General features: G+C 43.0%; 1 protein-coding gene across 4 annotated transcripts; it reads right to left on the bottom strand.

Moving 5' to 3' along the window:
• Window positions 1-1,725: 1,725 nt before the first annotated feature.
• LOC110533179 (clathrin light chain A-like) lies at window positions 1,726-9,314 on the bottom strand. Of its 4 annotated transcripts, XR_005034200.1 has the most exons (8): window positions 8,995-9,314; window positions 7,873-7,910; window positions 7,437-7,554; window positions 7,006-7,117; window positions 5,847-5,900; window positions 4,450-4,485; window positions 2,493-2,974; window positions 1,726-2,450 (listed from the first exon to the last, which is right to left on the bottom strand). XR_005034200.1 is itself a non-coding variant. In XM_021617259.2 (7 exons), exons 1-7 carry the CDS (start codon window positions 9,185-9,187, stop codon window positions 2,803-2,805), a joined length of 723 nt encoding a protein of 240 aa, XP_021472934.2. In that variant the 5' UTR covers window positions 9,188-9,314; the 3' UTR covers window positions 1,726-2,802. The 4 variants fall into 4 exon arrangements, 3 of the variants coding, with proteins under 3 accessions (XP_021472934.2, XP_036789484.1, XP_036789485.1); XM_021617259.2 differs by having other exon boundaries at window positions 1,726-2,974; XM_036933589.1 differs by lacking the exon at window positions 4,450-4,485 and having other exon boundaries at window positions 1,726-2,974.
• Between the last annotated feature and the right edge of the window lie 4,621 nt (window positions 9,315-13,935).

The raw sequence follows: 13,935 nt of genomic DNA, 5'->3' as shown, positions 1-13,935 counted from the left end.
AAAAATAAACACTGTATATTAAACACATTCCCATGTCATACTCACCGATTGTGATGAGTGACATGTATAATACCTGCCACTATTACATTTGGGTGTTCCCTGGAATGGAATCCACTATCCTGGTGTTGCAAGCTCCAAGTTCCACCAACCAACTGTGCTACAGAGAACCTCAGTACATAGTGCCTACAATCAGGTGATTGAGACTCCGCAAACCAGAATGACTGATTTCTTCCCATGCTCTTCAGCTCGTTGGCAAACAGGATCTGCCACCAGTTGTTTGGTCACAGTAGTCGTGAGTTTCTAGAATCACATCAGGTTCACAAGTTACTCGTTTATTGTACAGAAATGACCAGGTTTCTACTTGGTAAAGAAAAAGAAAAAACACCTTATTTACAATATGTATGCCTTTGTTGTAACACGGAACCCAAACCGTCTGCGTGCGCCATCGTGCATAAATTTATTTTGTCCCCCTACACCAAACGCGATCACGACACGCAGGTTAAAATATCAAAACAAACTCAACCAATTATATTAATTTGGGGACAGGTCAAAAAGCATTAAACATTTATGGCTAGTTAGCTTGCATTTGCTAGCCAATTTGTCCTGGGATATAAACATTGAGTTGTTATTTTACCTGAAATGCACACGGTCCTCTACTCAACCAAATCTATACATAAAACGGTCAACCGAATCGTTTCTAGTCACCTTTCTTCGCTTGACTTTATATTGCGATTGGCAACTTTCATAAATTAGGTGCATTACCGCCACTGACCAAGTTAGTCTTTCAGTGGGTACCTGGTTCTATAAACCAATGAGGAGATGGGAGAGGCAGGACTTGCAGCGCGATCTGCGTCAGAAATAGAACTGATTTCTATGTTGGCAACGCAGATGCTCGTTGGCGCAATAATTGAATAACAGATTTCTACATTTATTTTGCAACGCTCGTCAATGCGTATGGAGCTCAATTCAGCCTCTGCCATTGTGTCACACCCTCCGACCACATTTTCATATCAAGCAGAAGTTGGCTTTAAGAGTTGAATACTTCTGATAGACGTCCCAAATTAGGTTGCATTTATAAAATCCACAATAGCTTGTTGCTACACAAAATATATATGAACATAACTAATGAAGCAATTAATTTGTTGAACAGATTCAAGCTCGGATGTCACGTTTTGACTGGCCGCCACCCAACCAACAGCGTGGCTTTGATCAAAGGTAGGCAGGAAGCCTAGTGGGTAGCGTTGGCCCAGTGACCGAAAGATTGCTAGATCGAATCCCCGAGCTGACAAGGTAAAAATCTGTCGTTCTGCCCCTGAACAAGGCAGTTAACCCACTGTTCCAAGGCCGTCATTGTAAATAAGAATTTGTTCTGACTTGCCTAGTTAAATAAAGGTAAAAAAAAACTAAACATTTGCCATACTGCATATGTTGAGATGGTCTTCGCCCTATTGATGGGAGTCTTCCCAAAAGCAGGCGGTCTGCTTACCGAGGACAGACTTTAACAGGAGTAAACCCCCCCTCACTTCACCTCTGCCATTTTTGCCAGAGATTCATTTGAACCCAAGGTCAAACAGCATTAGGCCCTCCAACACTAGGGGCACTAAACAATTATTGAAAATGCAGTATAAAATGTTGTCTCACCTGAAATTTTACTTCCACCAATAAGGTGCAACCACAATTTGAACGTCACGGACAACACTTCAATAACGATCCTGACGACAAAAGTTGAATTCATGTTTTACTGATATTGAAATCGATGGACAGTGAACATTAAAAGCAACACTTGGTGCTACAGTTCATCTTTAAACCACAATTCTACTCTGTTTATGACATTAACGTTTTGTATATTGCCTGTATATGTACATAGGTACACACATATAGAGTACATGATACACCACATGATGTTTACCAGGGTTGGGGGCAATTCCATTTCAATTCCAGTCAATTCAGGAGGTACACTGAAATTCCAATTCTCTTCAATGCTTTTCAACTATCAAATTTGATGTGGAATTGTGTACTTTCTGAATTAACTGGAATTTCAAATGGAATTGACCCCAACCTTGATGCTTACACACACACATATAGATCACGTATATTTACCGGTGCTTGATTCGCGGTTCAAATGGGAAAAAAATGCATAGATTGAAATAGTCACAATAAATGCCACAAGCTGGTTCTAAAATGGTTTCCAACAACACACTTAATAAACAGAGTTTGGTCCTTAAAAGAATAGAAACAAAAAATAAGTGTATACTTATTTTGTTCTTTAATGACGGAAAGGAAGATGGAAGAGAGGAATATATCATCAATCCATGTACAACAACGACCCCAGGTCAGTTAGGTGGGTTGGGTGGGAACGACCCCAGGTCAGGTAGGTGGGGTGGGTGGAATATGACCCCAGGTCAGGTAGGTGGGGTGGGTGGGAACGACCCCAGGTCAGGTAGGTGGGTGTAAAATGACCCCAGGTCAGGTAGGTAGGTGGGTTGGGTGGGTGGGTGGGAACGACCCCAGGTCAGGTAGGTGGAATGATACATTTCCCTATGAGAGTTTGGTTGCAATCTGGGTCCAGAGAGGGTTAGCAAAGGGTAGAGATACAGCCGTCTCAATTCACTCCCTTCCCCTCAATGTTAACAGATCTGTAAGGTGAAAGCAACATGGTGGATTGTAGAAGCTCCACCACTACACTGCTTATACAGTACGTATTCAGAGCCTTCAGATATTCTAACACTGAATGGTTAGTGTTAAGGTGGAGGGGGTAGGGACTGAATTGAGACGTCTAACAGAGAGAGAAGAGGGTTGGGGTTAGCGGATCAGAGGGGCCTGCTTGAGGGAGATGAGGACAGAGCGCATGCGGGACACGTCTTTGGCCTGCTTGCTGGACTTTGGGTTGAAGTCGCAGAGGCGCGCCACGCGCTCCCACTCGGTGCCCGGGTTGTTCTCGTCCATGTCCGACAGCATGGCCTCCTCGGCCGCTCTGCAAAGGCAACACAGGAGGGGAACAGAGCTTTAGAGAGGGAGGGAGCAGGCCTGGGCCCCAGAGATCAGCCGAGCTTTACAGAGGGCCTTACTGCTTCCTGCTAACACACCACCTCCTCTGCAACACTTCAGGGATAGACATGGGGAATCCCCATAGAAATACATGCAGGTAGTTCAGATCCCTTCAGCATAACATCATTTAGTGAGTTGCCAATAAAAACATTTTTTTTTTTTTTTTTAAAGGATTCATTATCAAAATGGTGCCATTTTAGCATGGCTTTATCACCGTTTTAGTGAGGTGTGAATCTAAACCTTTGCTTGAGGAGGAAGTGTCGAGTAGACAGCAGTGGAGGCCCAACTACATTACAGTACATCCAAAAAGAAAACATTCTCCGGGTGGCCACATCAAAAACAGATGAAGAGAACAGAGTTGGATAAGAGCACATAGCATGCTCCCTATAACCCCGGTCATACAGCTAGTTAGTCACCTGCTTTTCCCTGTCAGTCTAACCAAGGGGTTTTGGAACGGCTATAAAAAAAAACGCAGTTTGGTTGGTTAAAAATGCAGTTCGTCACAGAACTGGGCGGGGTGACGCCCCTAACTTGCCTTTTGGTTACGTTCAAATATTCTCTCAAGATCCCCAAGTATAGCGTAAGGAATATGTTTTGCTTTATGTCCTTTATACTTGTGCTTGATGAGAGCGCTTCGTGGCAAAGTTAGTTTTTTTAACAACCCAAACCTGAGACTTTGCCATGCATTTGCATTTTTTGCTGTGGTTGGAAAGCAGGTCATTTGCAATGCAGCAAATACATGTCACGATCGTCACTGTTAACTTATATCATCTTTACTCCCAATAACCAAACCCAAAAAGGGAATCTAATTCCACTAGAAGGCGTACAATACATACTACCTGAAATGAAATAAAAAAATGATACCGTGCCACAATCACAAGACATTCTGAAATGCAAGCCAGAGGGCATAGCGAAACCCCAATCCCACCCACTTCCACTGCCAAGGAGTTAACCAAATGAAAAGAACCCCTCTATAAACTGGAACACAATACACACAGCCAAATGGGGATGAGAAGCCAATGAAAAGTCACTGTCACAAACAAAACTACAGATACGCACAGGACCAGTGGACCAACGCATCACAGGAGGAGGGACACCCAGCCTCTAAAATACATGTAATTGGCAGTGGATTCGTATTCGTCTACAGCAGGGCTCTCCAATCCTGTTCCTGGAGAGCTACCCTCCTGTTGGTTGACTCCAACCCCAGTTGTACCTAACCTGATTCACCTTATCAACCGGCGAAGGATCAAAATCAGGTGCGCTAGATTAGGGTTGGAGAGCCCTGACGACAGTCTAGTCTAATTGTGCACTACTATTGAATATCGTTTTGGCATTTTTCTAGGCTAATTTACTTCTCCCTACTAGGATATTGTCTTAGTTTTTTTTTTTTTTTTACTTAACTGGTCTAGGCGGTAGCAAGGATGGGTAATGTGTGTGCTTAAAGGTGCATAGGAAAAGAAACAAGGAGAAACAGATCACAAGTCAGATATATAGAAATGAAAAGTAAATGAGCTTTATGCAGATGACAGAAGCCAGCATGCATTTTCCCAGAGAAAAAAAAAAATTCTGTCATTTTCGGGGTGGGGGGGGGCTTTTTGTTGTTGGTGCTCTAAGGAGTGTGCTTAGCTTGCAGCCTTCGTCTGCTGTGCCATTGGGTTGGTTGGCGTGAGGCCACAACACATGCCCTCTCTGCCTCTAGCTGTGGGTCCATGTTGTGGCGGAGATGCCGGGTTATACGGGAACATTTGCTCTTCAGCGATCAAATTATTTAAAAAGTGGCAGAGAGATACAAGGGCTGCAATACTAAGAGGGCGAGGTAGGCAACAACAGTAGCGTGTCATTCTGCTGTAGACAGTGGCTAGCTCGTAGGCGCTAAGAGTCTAAACAGATCACATTTACAGATGTTTAAAGCAGCGGTGGTATCCAAGGTTGCCTTCAGTTTAGAAATGCAGACGTACAAGCAACACCACCACAACAGTTGACGGTCTACATCCAGGGCTCTGCCGACAGCACCAGGCTATATAGGCTACTGAAAAATAGACTTCAACTGTTGGATTCGGTCTTAAGTCGCCTCCTTACGAGCCTTGGATTGTGCTAGCCGGAACGGCTCATAGGAGCAGGAGCTCATCTCCTGTTTCTGTGGCGTGCGTCCTCCCTGGACAGGACGCACGTCTATTGCAGGGCCTTACCACCACTTGGCATCAACACGCAGCTGAGGTAGCTGAGGTTGCAGCTATACGGTTTTCAGCGATACATTTAAAGTAGTACATCCCACGTGACACACCTAACCAATGTTTCCTACATAGCGTCAAATTCTAGTTCTCCATGTACACATATGAATAATACAGGTATAGATATACAGGGATCTAAGAATACAGAACATTTGCAAATGGCATGATAAAAATGAAGGGACATATAGATGGATCATGGACGATGGAATTCAACAAAACCAAACAAAAACAAAATGGCCACTCGATGTACTACACTACAGTTATGGGAACAGAATTTATATGGAAACTGGGCAATGGAGCATTAAGGCTGATGCAATGACATTCAGCCTACAAATATTCACTGCATACATTTTTTTTTATTTTTTTTAAAGACACCGGGTGGGTTTATATTCGTAAAAACAGTCACGCACACTCAAGATAAATAAGTCTACTTCTTTAAAAAATAAACGTCAACACCAACAAAAAAAATTGAAGGGGAAAGCCGAACGTAAAAACGTGTGTTAAAATGGAAGATGAGGCAGGCAATTGACGCGAAAAAAAAGAAACAATGTTAGTTTAGCAACATACACATAACCAATCAGGTCAGAGAAGGGTTGTTTGTAGAAATCCTCATCCAGCACCCTGGAGACACAGGGGATGTCCCAGAGGAAAGCAGCAAGCAGGAAAGAGAGAGAGAGAGAGAGAGAGAGAGATCGGTAAAAAGGAGAACAAACGACAGAACAAACCCAGCCCAGAGCTCTTACATACACACATGTCCAAAATGGCACCCTATTCCCTACCTAGTGCACTATTTTTGACCAGAGCATGGGGAGACTACATATGGAATAGGATGCCATTTGGGACGCGAGTTACAAAGACAAGAAACAACATAACAGAGGCAGGTTAGAGGTAGCTAGACATTTGACAGAGACTGGAACATTGGCTGATATATTATTCAGAGCAGAGGGAGGGCTTGGGTTACAGACGCTCAAGTTAGTATAAAGCTGTCTTGAACACTGTAGATCACTTGAAGAACGGCAAGGAGTTCCAAAACCCTTATCCTAAGACTTATCAAACTGAAATAAATAAATAAAAATATATATATATTTTTTTAAACATCCTACATTTCTGTTTGCTGCTGGGGCTGTCCTGTTACCTTTCTATGGGTATTAACACCAATTGATATTATAATTCCTGATCTCAACCAGATATTTTGGAATATTCTGTGCTCAAATGTCTTGTAGTTCAAGGGTCAATTCTGGGGTCTTGTCATTTTGCAACAGCGTTTCACCTCTTGCAACACCATGCATAACTTGGATTGCCGCTCCACGTCATTATCAGAAATAAATTAACCTGTGAATGAATATACATGATTATTATTCATTCCGGGAACATACTGTACTGATCTTTTCACTGTTCTACCATAAGCTAGCTGTGTGCAGTCTACGTCTTAGTTTAGGTCTATATGAACCTTGAAACACGTAACAGGTAGTAGAGAACATAGAGGGACGAATAGGAACCATTGCAGCACAATAACTAACTATTCTGCACAGACATTTCAGCAGGAGAGAATGTTATTTATACTCAAAATGGACAGGGTTTCCTTTCCACGGCTCCTGTAGAGAAAAAGTGAGTCAGTGGACAAAAGGTTCCCTTGGAGTACAGTGGGTTTTAGTCCTCCTGGCTCAACCTGGGGCTGTTTTTACATTGAAATACAAATGACTAGACTCTCTCTATGCATTTGTACCTGTTGTTCACTTTAGTCTTCTCCAGCTGCTCGTCCTGTCTAGTGTGCCACTCCTCCAGCTCTACCTTGGCTTTGTCCTTCCACTCAGACTCCTGCTTACGAGAGTTAGCGTCTGGGGAAGGGGACATTAGGAAGAAGAGGAGGTCTTATGATTCACACAGTACAGGCAATTCTCTTGAAAAGTAAGATCACAAAAAGAAGCCTTCTAAAACCAGGGGCGATTTCAACATCAGGGGTGAGTTAACCAGATTTTAGTGGCGTTTCAAAATGTGCTCAGTGTTTTTCTTGCATTGCAAGTCAGGGACATACATTTTCCAATGGTTGTGGTGTTTTAAAAGGGGCGTTCAGCACTTTGGATTCCTTCTATTCTATTGTTAGGCTGCACGCTGCTATGGTCCTCTAGCCAGGATATACCAGGGGCCTATCCTTACCTAGGACCTCGAGCCTCTCTCTCTGCTCCTCCCTCCATTTACGCAGGCTCTCTGGCTCAGCCTGCAGCCGATCGGCACTGGAGATGGCTGAGTATGCATCAGACGGGCCGTTGCTCTCCTAACAAACACATGGGGTGGTGTTCAACCGGGCACACTGTAGCAAAATTAAAACGTTTCTCATTGGACAAGTCGATAGCATCTCCCCCTTTTCACTCTGCGTCAGAGCATCCTCCCCCCCACGTTTTGTGCATACTGAACACAACCATGGTCAATAATATGACACAACCATGGTCAATAATATGACACAACCATGGCATTTAGTATTCATTCGGCTATGTTCAAACAAACATGCATGGTTAAGTATTCTAATGTTTTCCTTGAGTCAATATAATCACAATCTCTGCTGTATGACAAAATGGAAAACTTAAGATATTACCTCATGAATGTCCCCATTAACGGCACCATCCACTGCATCTGCAAAATAAATTAAGCATTTATCGTGAACAAAGCCACATCAAAGACAAGGGAATGGCCTACATCATCAATTAACATGACAGAGCGGCTGTGCATCAGACTTGTCTATGCGTCTTACATTCAGGAATAAGACAGATAGGATGGTTGCATTTGCTTTCAAAACCACCACGACCCATCACAAATTAGCCAGCTTTCACAATGATCAAATTCAGATTATTTGTCATTGGAAATTTGATAAATACTAACGTTACACGTAGGTTTGTTCTAGTCTAGTGCATTGGTGCATAAACGCTTGGTTAGGCAATATCTTTACGATGAGCGATTCATTCATTGGAACTAGCTAGCTTACATCCCTTCCTTAAAGAGTTGCATAACATGAAAATGTTTCGGACCAATGTAGCTAACTAATCGTTCAATAATCTCACTTCCTGAAGGCGACAGTTTTGTATGAAAGTCCAATGGTCATTGAGCCATATATCAAATTGCAGTAATGAAGTGGCCAGTATGTTGGTGCAGTGGGATCAATCAACGACAGGCTTACGTTAGCAAGCTAGCCAGGAAATAGACGTTATAACTAGCTAACCTGTCATTCAAAGACACGATATTTTCTGTTAGTTGATTCACGACACTTCCCAAAACATCAATGTCAATAAGTAAAGTTGCGTGTAAATTAGCTAGCATATATACCTGTAATGTAGCTACTAACTAGCGCCGTTAGCGAGCTTACAAAATGGGGTAACTAGCGTTACCTTGCGCATTACGAGATAGTTTCCTTAACATTTTAAAATAGATGGCCTGAAATATTGGATCCAGCCAGCTAAATTGACGTAACTTGTTTTTCTCACGATCTCTTTCATTCAAGTCCCCCGCAGACAGTCGATGTAAGTTAGCTAACTAGGTAAGGTATCTCGTTGGCTGGCTAGTTTCCTAAGTAAAATGGCTAGCTTCAGCTAGCTAACTGTGTAATTGGCTAGCACATTGCTAGGTAATAATTGCCAATTTGCTAGGCTTTGACTCCACAAAATTATACGAACGAGCTAGCTACTGTAACTTGATACATTAAGAGTTCAGGGAACACAGTTACCGTTTGCGTCGCCTGTCAGATTGTTGTCTAGCGACGTTGGAACCTCTCCGCTGTCCAGGATGCTGAATCCTTCGTCGTTCTCAATCCCCGCGATCTCGCTTTCTTGCTGGGCCAAGAATGCGGCAGCGGGGTCTTCGTCAGTCCCATTGCCGGCCGCAGCCTGTGGTGCGCTGAGCATGTCAAAATCGTCCATATCTAGCTATTTGATGATGGTGGCTACCTCTAAATAACGTTTCAGTATCTAACCGGGAGTAGATCAGTGGATGAACTCGCGAGTTAAGGGAGGAGAGAATGAAAAAGCGGAAACGCTAGCAGGGCCAGTCAGAAACGAGGAGTTGTTATTGACTGTGCTGTGCACCAACCACAAAAGGAATATGATTACACCTGATACGTAAGGGTCCCATGATCTACAGCGTGCGTTTGCCAATCTTGAATCTCAAGGGTACAATATAATTTGGAATTAGAATATTAGTCATTTAATTTATAGCCATCTATATGCAGGGTATGTGCATCATATTTTCTGCACTAAAAAAATGAGTAAAGCAACGATTGGTTCAAAGAAAAAAATATATATTTTAAGTGCAAAGACACGTGAATTATACTGTCAACAATACTGGCTTGTCTTTAATCATAATTTTCATCTCTCCTGAGGTTAATCGAAGATTTAGAGTCAATGGGATATGGGATGTCTCTGATATCTATACGCAATTTGATAGACTTCTAATTTCACTCAAGTGGTATATTTGATAATTGGTCTCTATTATAGCAGTGATGGGCCACTGTCGGCCTATACTGTATTACATTCCAACTGCATTTCTCAGTTAGTTACAGTGATCCACACCATCAGGTATCATATACTACTGACAGTATGTTTGTGCTATTATGCCAACTCTGTCACTCATGCCAACGATTTTTGCCTTGACAAAGTCAGGAATAGAGTTGGCAGATCTGGGACCAGGCTCAAGGGCAGCTACCGAGAAGTGGGGCTGCCTTATTTGACATCCATGTCTTCGGCGCCCGGGGAACAGTGAGTTACCTGCCTTGCTCAGGGGCAGGTTTTTACCTTGTCAGCTCGGGGATTCGATTGGCTGGTAGTTAGAGCCTGAAGCGAATCACAGCCAGCCACCAGAGAGAAGCAAATGTAACCACAGGACATGTGACAGAGTTGTGACAGAAAAGAGGGACCAGTTTAATGTTTTAAGTGGGATGATGCAGTTTTGCACATTATTATTTATTTTTCATTTGATATGGTAAAATATTATATTATGCTATTATGCTGTTCAGATTATATTCGTTTTGAATGGTTAGTTTTATATGCACTTTGTTTATATACACTGCTCAAAAAAATAAAGGGAACACTTAAACAACACAATGTAACTCCAAGTCAATCACACTTCTGTAAAATCAAACTGTCCACTTCGGAAGCAACACTGATTGACAATACATTTCACATGCTGTTGTGCAAATGGAATAGACAACAGGTGGAAATTATAGGCAATTAGCAAGACACCCCCAATAAAGGAGTGGTTCTGCAGGTGGTGACCACAGACCACTTCTCAGTTCCTATGCTTCCTGGCTGATGTTTTGGTCACTTTTGAATGCTGGCGGTGCTTTCACTCTAGTGGTAGCATGAGACGGAGTCTACAACCCACACAAGTGGCTCAGGTAGTGCAGCTCATCCAGGATGGCACATCAATGCGAGCTGTGGCAAGAAGGTTTGCTGTGTCTGTCAGCGTAGTGTACAGAGCATGGAGGCGCTACCAGGAGACAGGCCAGTACATCAGGAGACGTGGAGGAGGCCGTAGGAGGGCAACAACCCAGCAGCAGGAACGCTACCTCCGCCTTTGTGCAACGAGGAGCAGGAGGAGCACTGCCAGAACCCTGCAAAATGACCTCCAGCAGGCCACAAATGTGCATGTGTCTGCTCAAACGGTCAGAAACAGACTCCATGAGGGTGGTATGAGGGCCCGACGTCCACAGGTGGGGGTTGTGCTTACAGCCCAACACCGTGCAGGGCGTTTGGCATTTGCAAGAGAACATCAAGATTGGCAAATTCGCCACTGGCACCCTGTGCTCTTCACAGATGAAAGCAGGTTCACACTGAGCACATGTGACAGACGTGACAGAGTCTGGAGACGCCGTGGAGAACGTTCTGCTGCCTGCGACATCCTCCAGCATGACCGGTTTGGCGGTGGGTCAGTCATAGTGTGGGGTGGCATTTCTTTGGGGGGCCGCACAGCCATGTGCTCGCCAGAGGTAGCCTGACTGCCACTAGGTACCGAGATGAGATCCTCAGACCCCTTGTGAGACCATATGCTGGTGCGGTTGGCCCTGGGTTCCTCCTAATGCAGGACAATGCTAGACCTCATGTGGCTGGAGTGTGTCAACAGTTCCTGCAAGAGGAAGGCATTGATGCTATGGACTGGCCCGCCCGTTCCCCAGACCTGAATCCAGTTGAGCACATCTGGGACATCATGTCTCGCTCCATCCACCAACGCCACGTTGCACCACAGACTGTCCAGGAGTTGGCGGATGCTTTAGTCCAGGTCTGGGAGGAGATCCCTCAGGAGACCATCCGCCACCTCATCAGGAACATGCCCAGGCGTTGTAGGGAGGTCATACAGGCACTTGGAGGCCACACACACTACTGAGCCTCATTTGTACTTTTTTTAAGGACATTACGTCAAAGTTGGATCAGCCTGTAGTGTGATTTTCCACTTTAATTTTGAGTGTGACTCCAAATCCAGACCTCCATGGGTTGATAAATTTGATTTCCATTGATCATTTTTGTGTGATTTTGATGTCAGCACATTCAACTATGTAAAGAAAAAAGTATTTAATAAGAATATTTCAGTCATTCAGATCTAGGATGTGTTATTTTAGTGTTCCCTTTATTTTTTTGAGCAGTATACATTAAAAAGTTAGACTTTAAATGCAAATGTTTAATAGCATTCTTTTTCATAACAAACCAATGCATTTTTAAATACATTGTGGTTCAGGCAGAATATGATTTCAATTAATCATTTAATTATAATTATTTTAACACCAATCATAGTCAAACTATCGTAAACTGTTTGACTTGAAAAAATACAAAACATAGTTATTTTTTTTTAAAGAGCCGTTTGGGAGCCAAAAGAGCCGGCTCTTTTTGGTGAGCTGAGCCGAACGAGCCGGCTTTGGCTGGGGTAGGTCGTCGTTGTAAATAAGAATTTGTTCTTAACTGACTTGCCTAGTTAAATAAAGGTTAAAAAACAAAGAAACAAAAACATAGAGCAAGCTAGACCACTGTCCTCTTAGTACTGAATAACTTACTTGCGTACATATTTTCTTCATGTTTTCAGTGGTTGTGTCAGGGTTGTGTGGTGGTTCTTCATGCCTGCAGATTTCCCCTCCACCACTAATCAATATCTACAGCCTGCTCTGGCTTTTCCTGTAATGCACATCTTGGCTGGGCTCCAGTACTAGTGGGCATGTACTAATGAGTTCCTGAAACCAGAACTAGCAAGATGTCAGCCCCCACAAATCGGTGTTCAGCCATCTTGGAGGCTGTCTGTAGTTCTTATTATAGCTCAGTGATAACATGTTCACTTCTTTCAACACATCCTCTGAGACGTCCTTTCCTGTCTCTGGAAACTTACTGTGACTGCCTCTATACCCACTTTTAAACTTCTCTTCTGCTTGCTTCACTGTTTGTGCTCACCAGTCGGTGGATTGGGAGGCAGGAAGAGTCATATCACCGGGAAGCTCTCAGTCCTTGCCTCCCTTTATTTAAGGCTGACTGTATAGGTTCAATGAACTGGCAATGTCTCTCATTCCCATTATATTCCTAAATTGGAACCCAAGTTTATTCCCAGTAAGCAGTGACTCCTTCTAAAAACGACTTTCATTCCAAGTTGTGGGTTATATTGGGCCGCTTTTTTAATGTATCCTTTCAGCACCAATCATCACTCACTAATTGTGTTCATTTTCTAGTCTGAATATCTTGATTCATTCATTTATTTAGGAATATTTTGTATGTGCACAACATATTCTCGTCCGGTGGGAATCTGTGTGAGATACAATTACAACCCCACAACCATACGCTGTCAAGTCCTAAATACTATCTCTATCCCCTCAGATTTCGTAACGGTTGCTCTATCCACCAGTTACTGACATGATGTATCCAACTGTCACTCTCTCACACACACATACACACACACACACACACACAGGATGTTCCCTAAATGGCCATATCTAAGATTTGGTTAAACTTTTGAAAACCTCACTCTCTACGGAAAACTCTCTGTTCCTTAAGTGTGATATCTTACCAACAACTCCAAAGAAGACCAATATCTCAAATACCATGGACATATTTATCATACAAAAGAGCCCAAACTCAGTGACGTTTCAAACGTGTACTCAACAGAGATGTCAAGCTGAATACATGCATTCAATACAGTGCCGTGTCCACCTACACCCACAGCTCTCACCCTCTCCGTTCCGCAAAGATGAACTTCAGTACTTTTCCATCACCCAGGATTTCTTTGTGCATGTCACAGGATTTCTTATCAGAGGCCTTGAGTTATTGAGAGTACGCATTCCTACAGTCCACTGCAGTCCACTAAATAATGACACCTCATACACAAAGAGCTTGAACCTAACACTACTTCCAATCCCTAAAGATATATACAAACAGTCATACTAAGATGATATAATGCTATAAAAAGGTAAAGATATAAAACAGTAATATAAAACAGAATTTGACACTTTCTCAAAATAAATCAAATTTTTAATAAACTGCGTTCAATGTGGGTCTTTTTTCCCAGTAAAAAACATCCTACTTATAAGACCATCTCCTTCACTAATTGTACATGTCTAAACTGTACATGAGAGAGAACTTGGTCTAACGGACGTCGTCTGATGAAGGAACGGACCAAATCTCAGCGTGGTAAGTGTTCATGA

The sequence above is a fragment of the Oncorhynchus mykiss genome, chromosome 10, assembly GCF_013265735.2.
Source record: "Oncorhynchus mykiss isolate Arlee chromosome 10, USDA_OmykA_1.1, whole genome shotgun sequence".
Classification (NCBI taxonomy): Eukaryota; Metazoa; Chordata; class Actinopteri; order Salmoniformes; family Salmonidae; genus Oncorhynchus; species Oncorhynchus mykiss.
Note: the sequence above shows the minus strand (reverse complement) of the source record. Positions and strands in the feature narration are given on the sequence as shown.

What these genes read in the sequence shown, in the direction of transcription:
- LOC110533179 (XM_021617259.2), bottom strand. Translation starts at nt 9,187, where the DNA reads ATGGACGATTTTGACATGCTCAGCGCACCACAGGCTGCGGCCGGCAAT. An exon ending in AAGACTAAAGTGAACAACAG is followed by an intron (nt 5,901 to 7,005) that starts GTACAAATGCAT and finishes CTGTGTCTCCAG; the next exon opens with GGTGCTGGATGAGGATTTCT. An exon ending in TCTGACCTGATTGGTTATGT is followed by an intron (nt 4,486 to 5,846) that starts GTATGTTGCTAA and finishes TGCACCTTTAAG; the next exon opens with CACACACATTACCCATCCTT.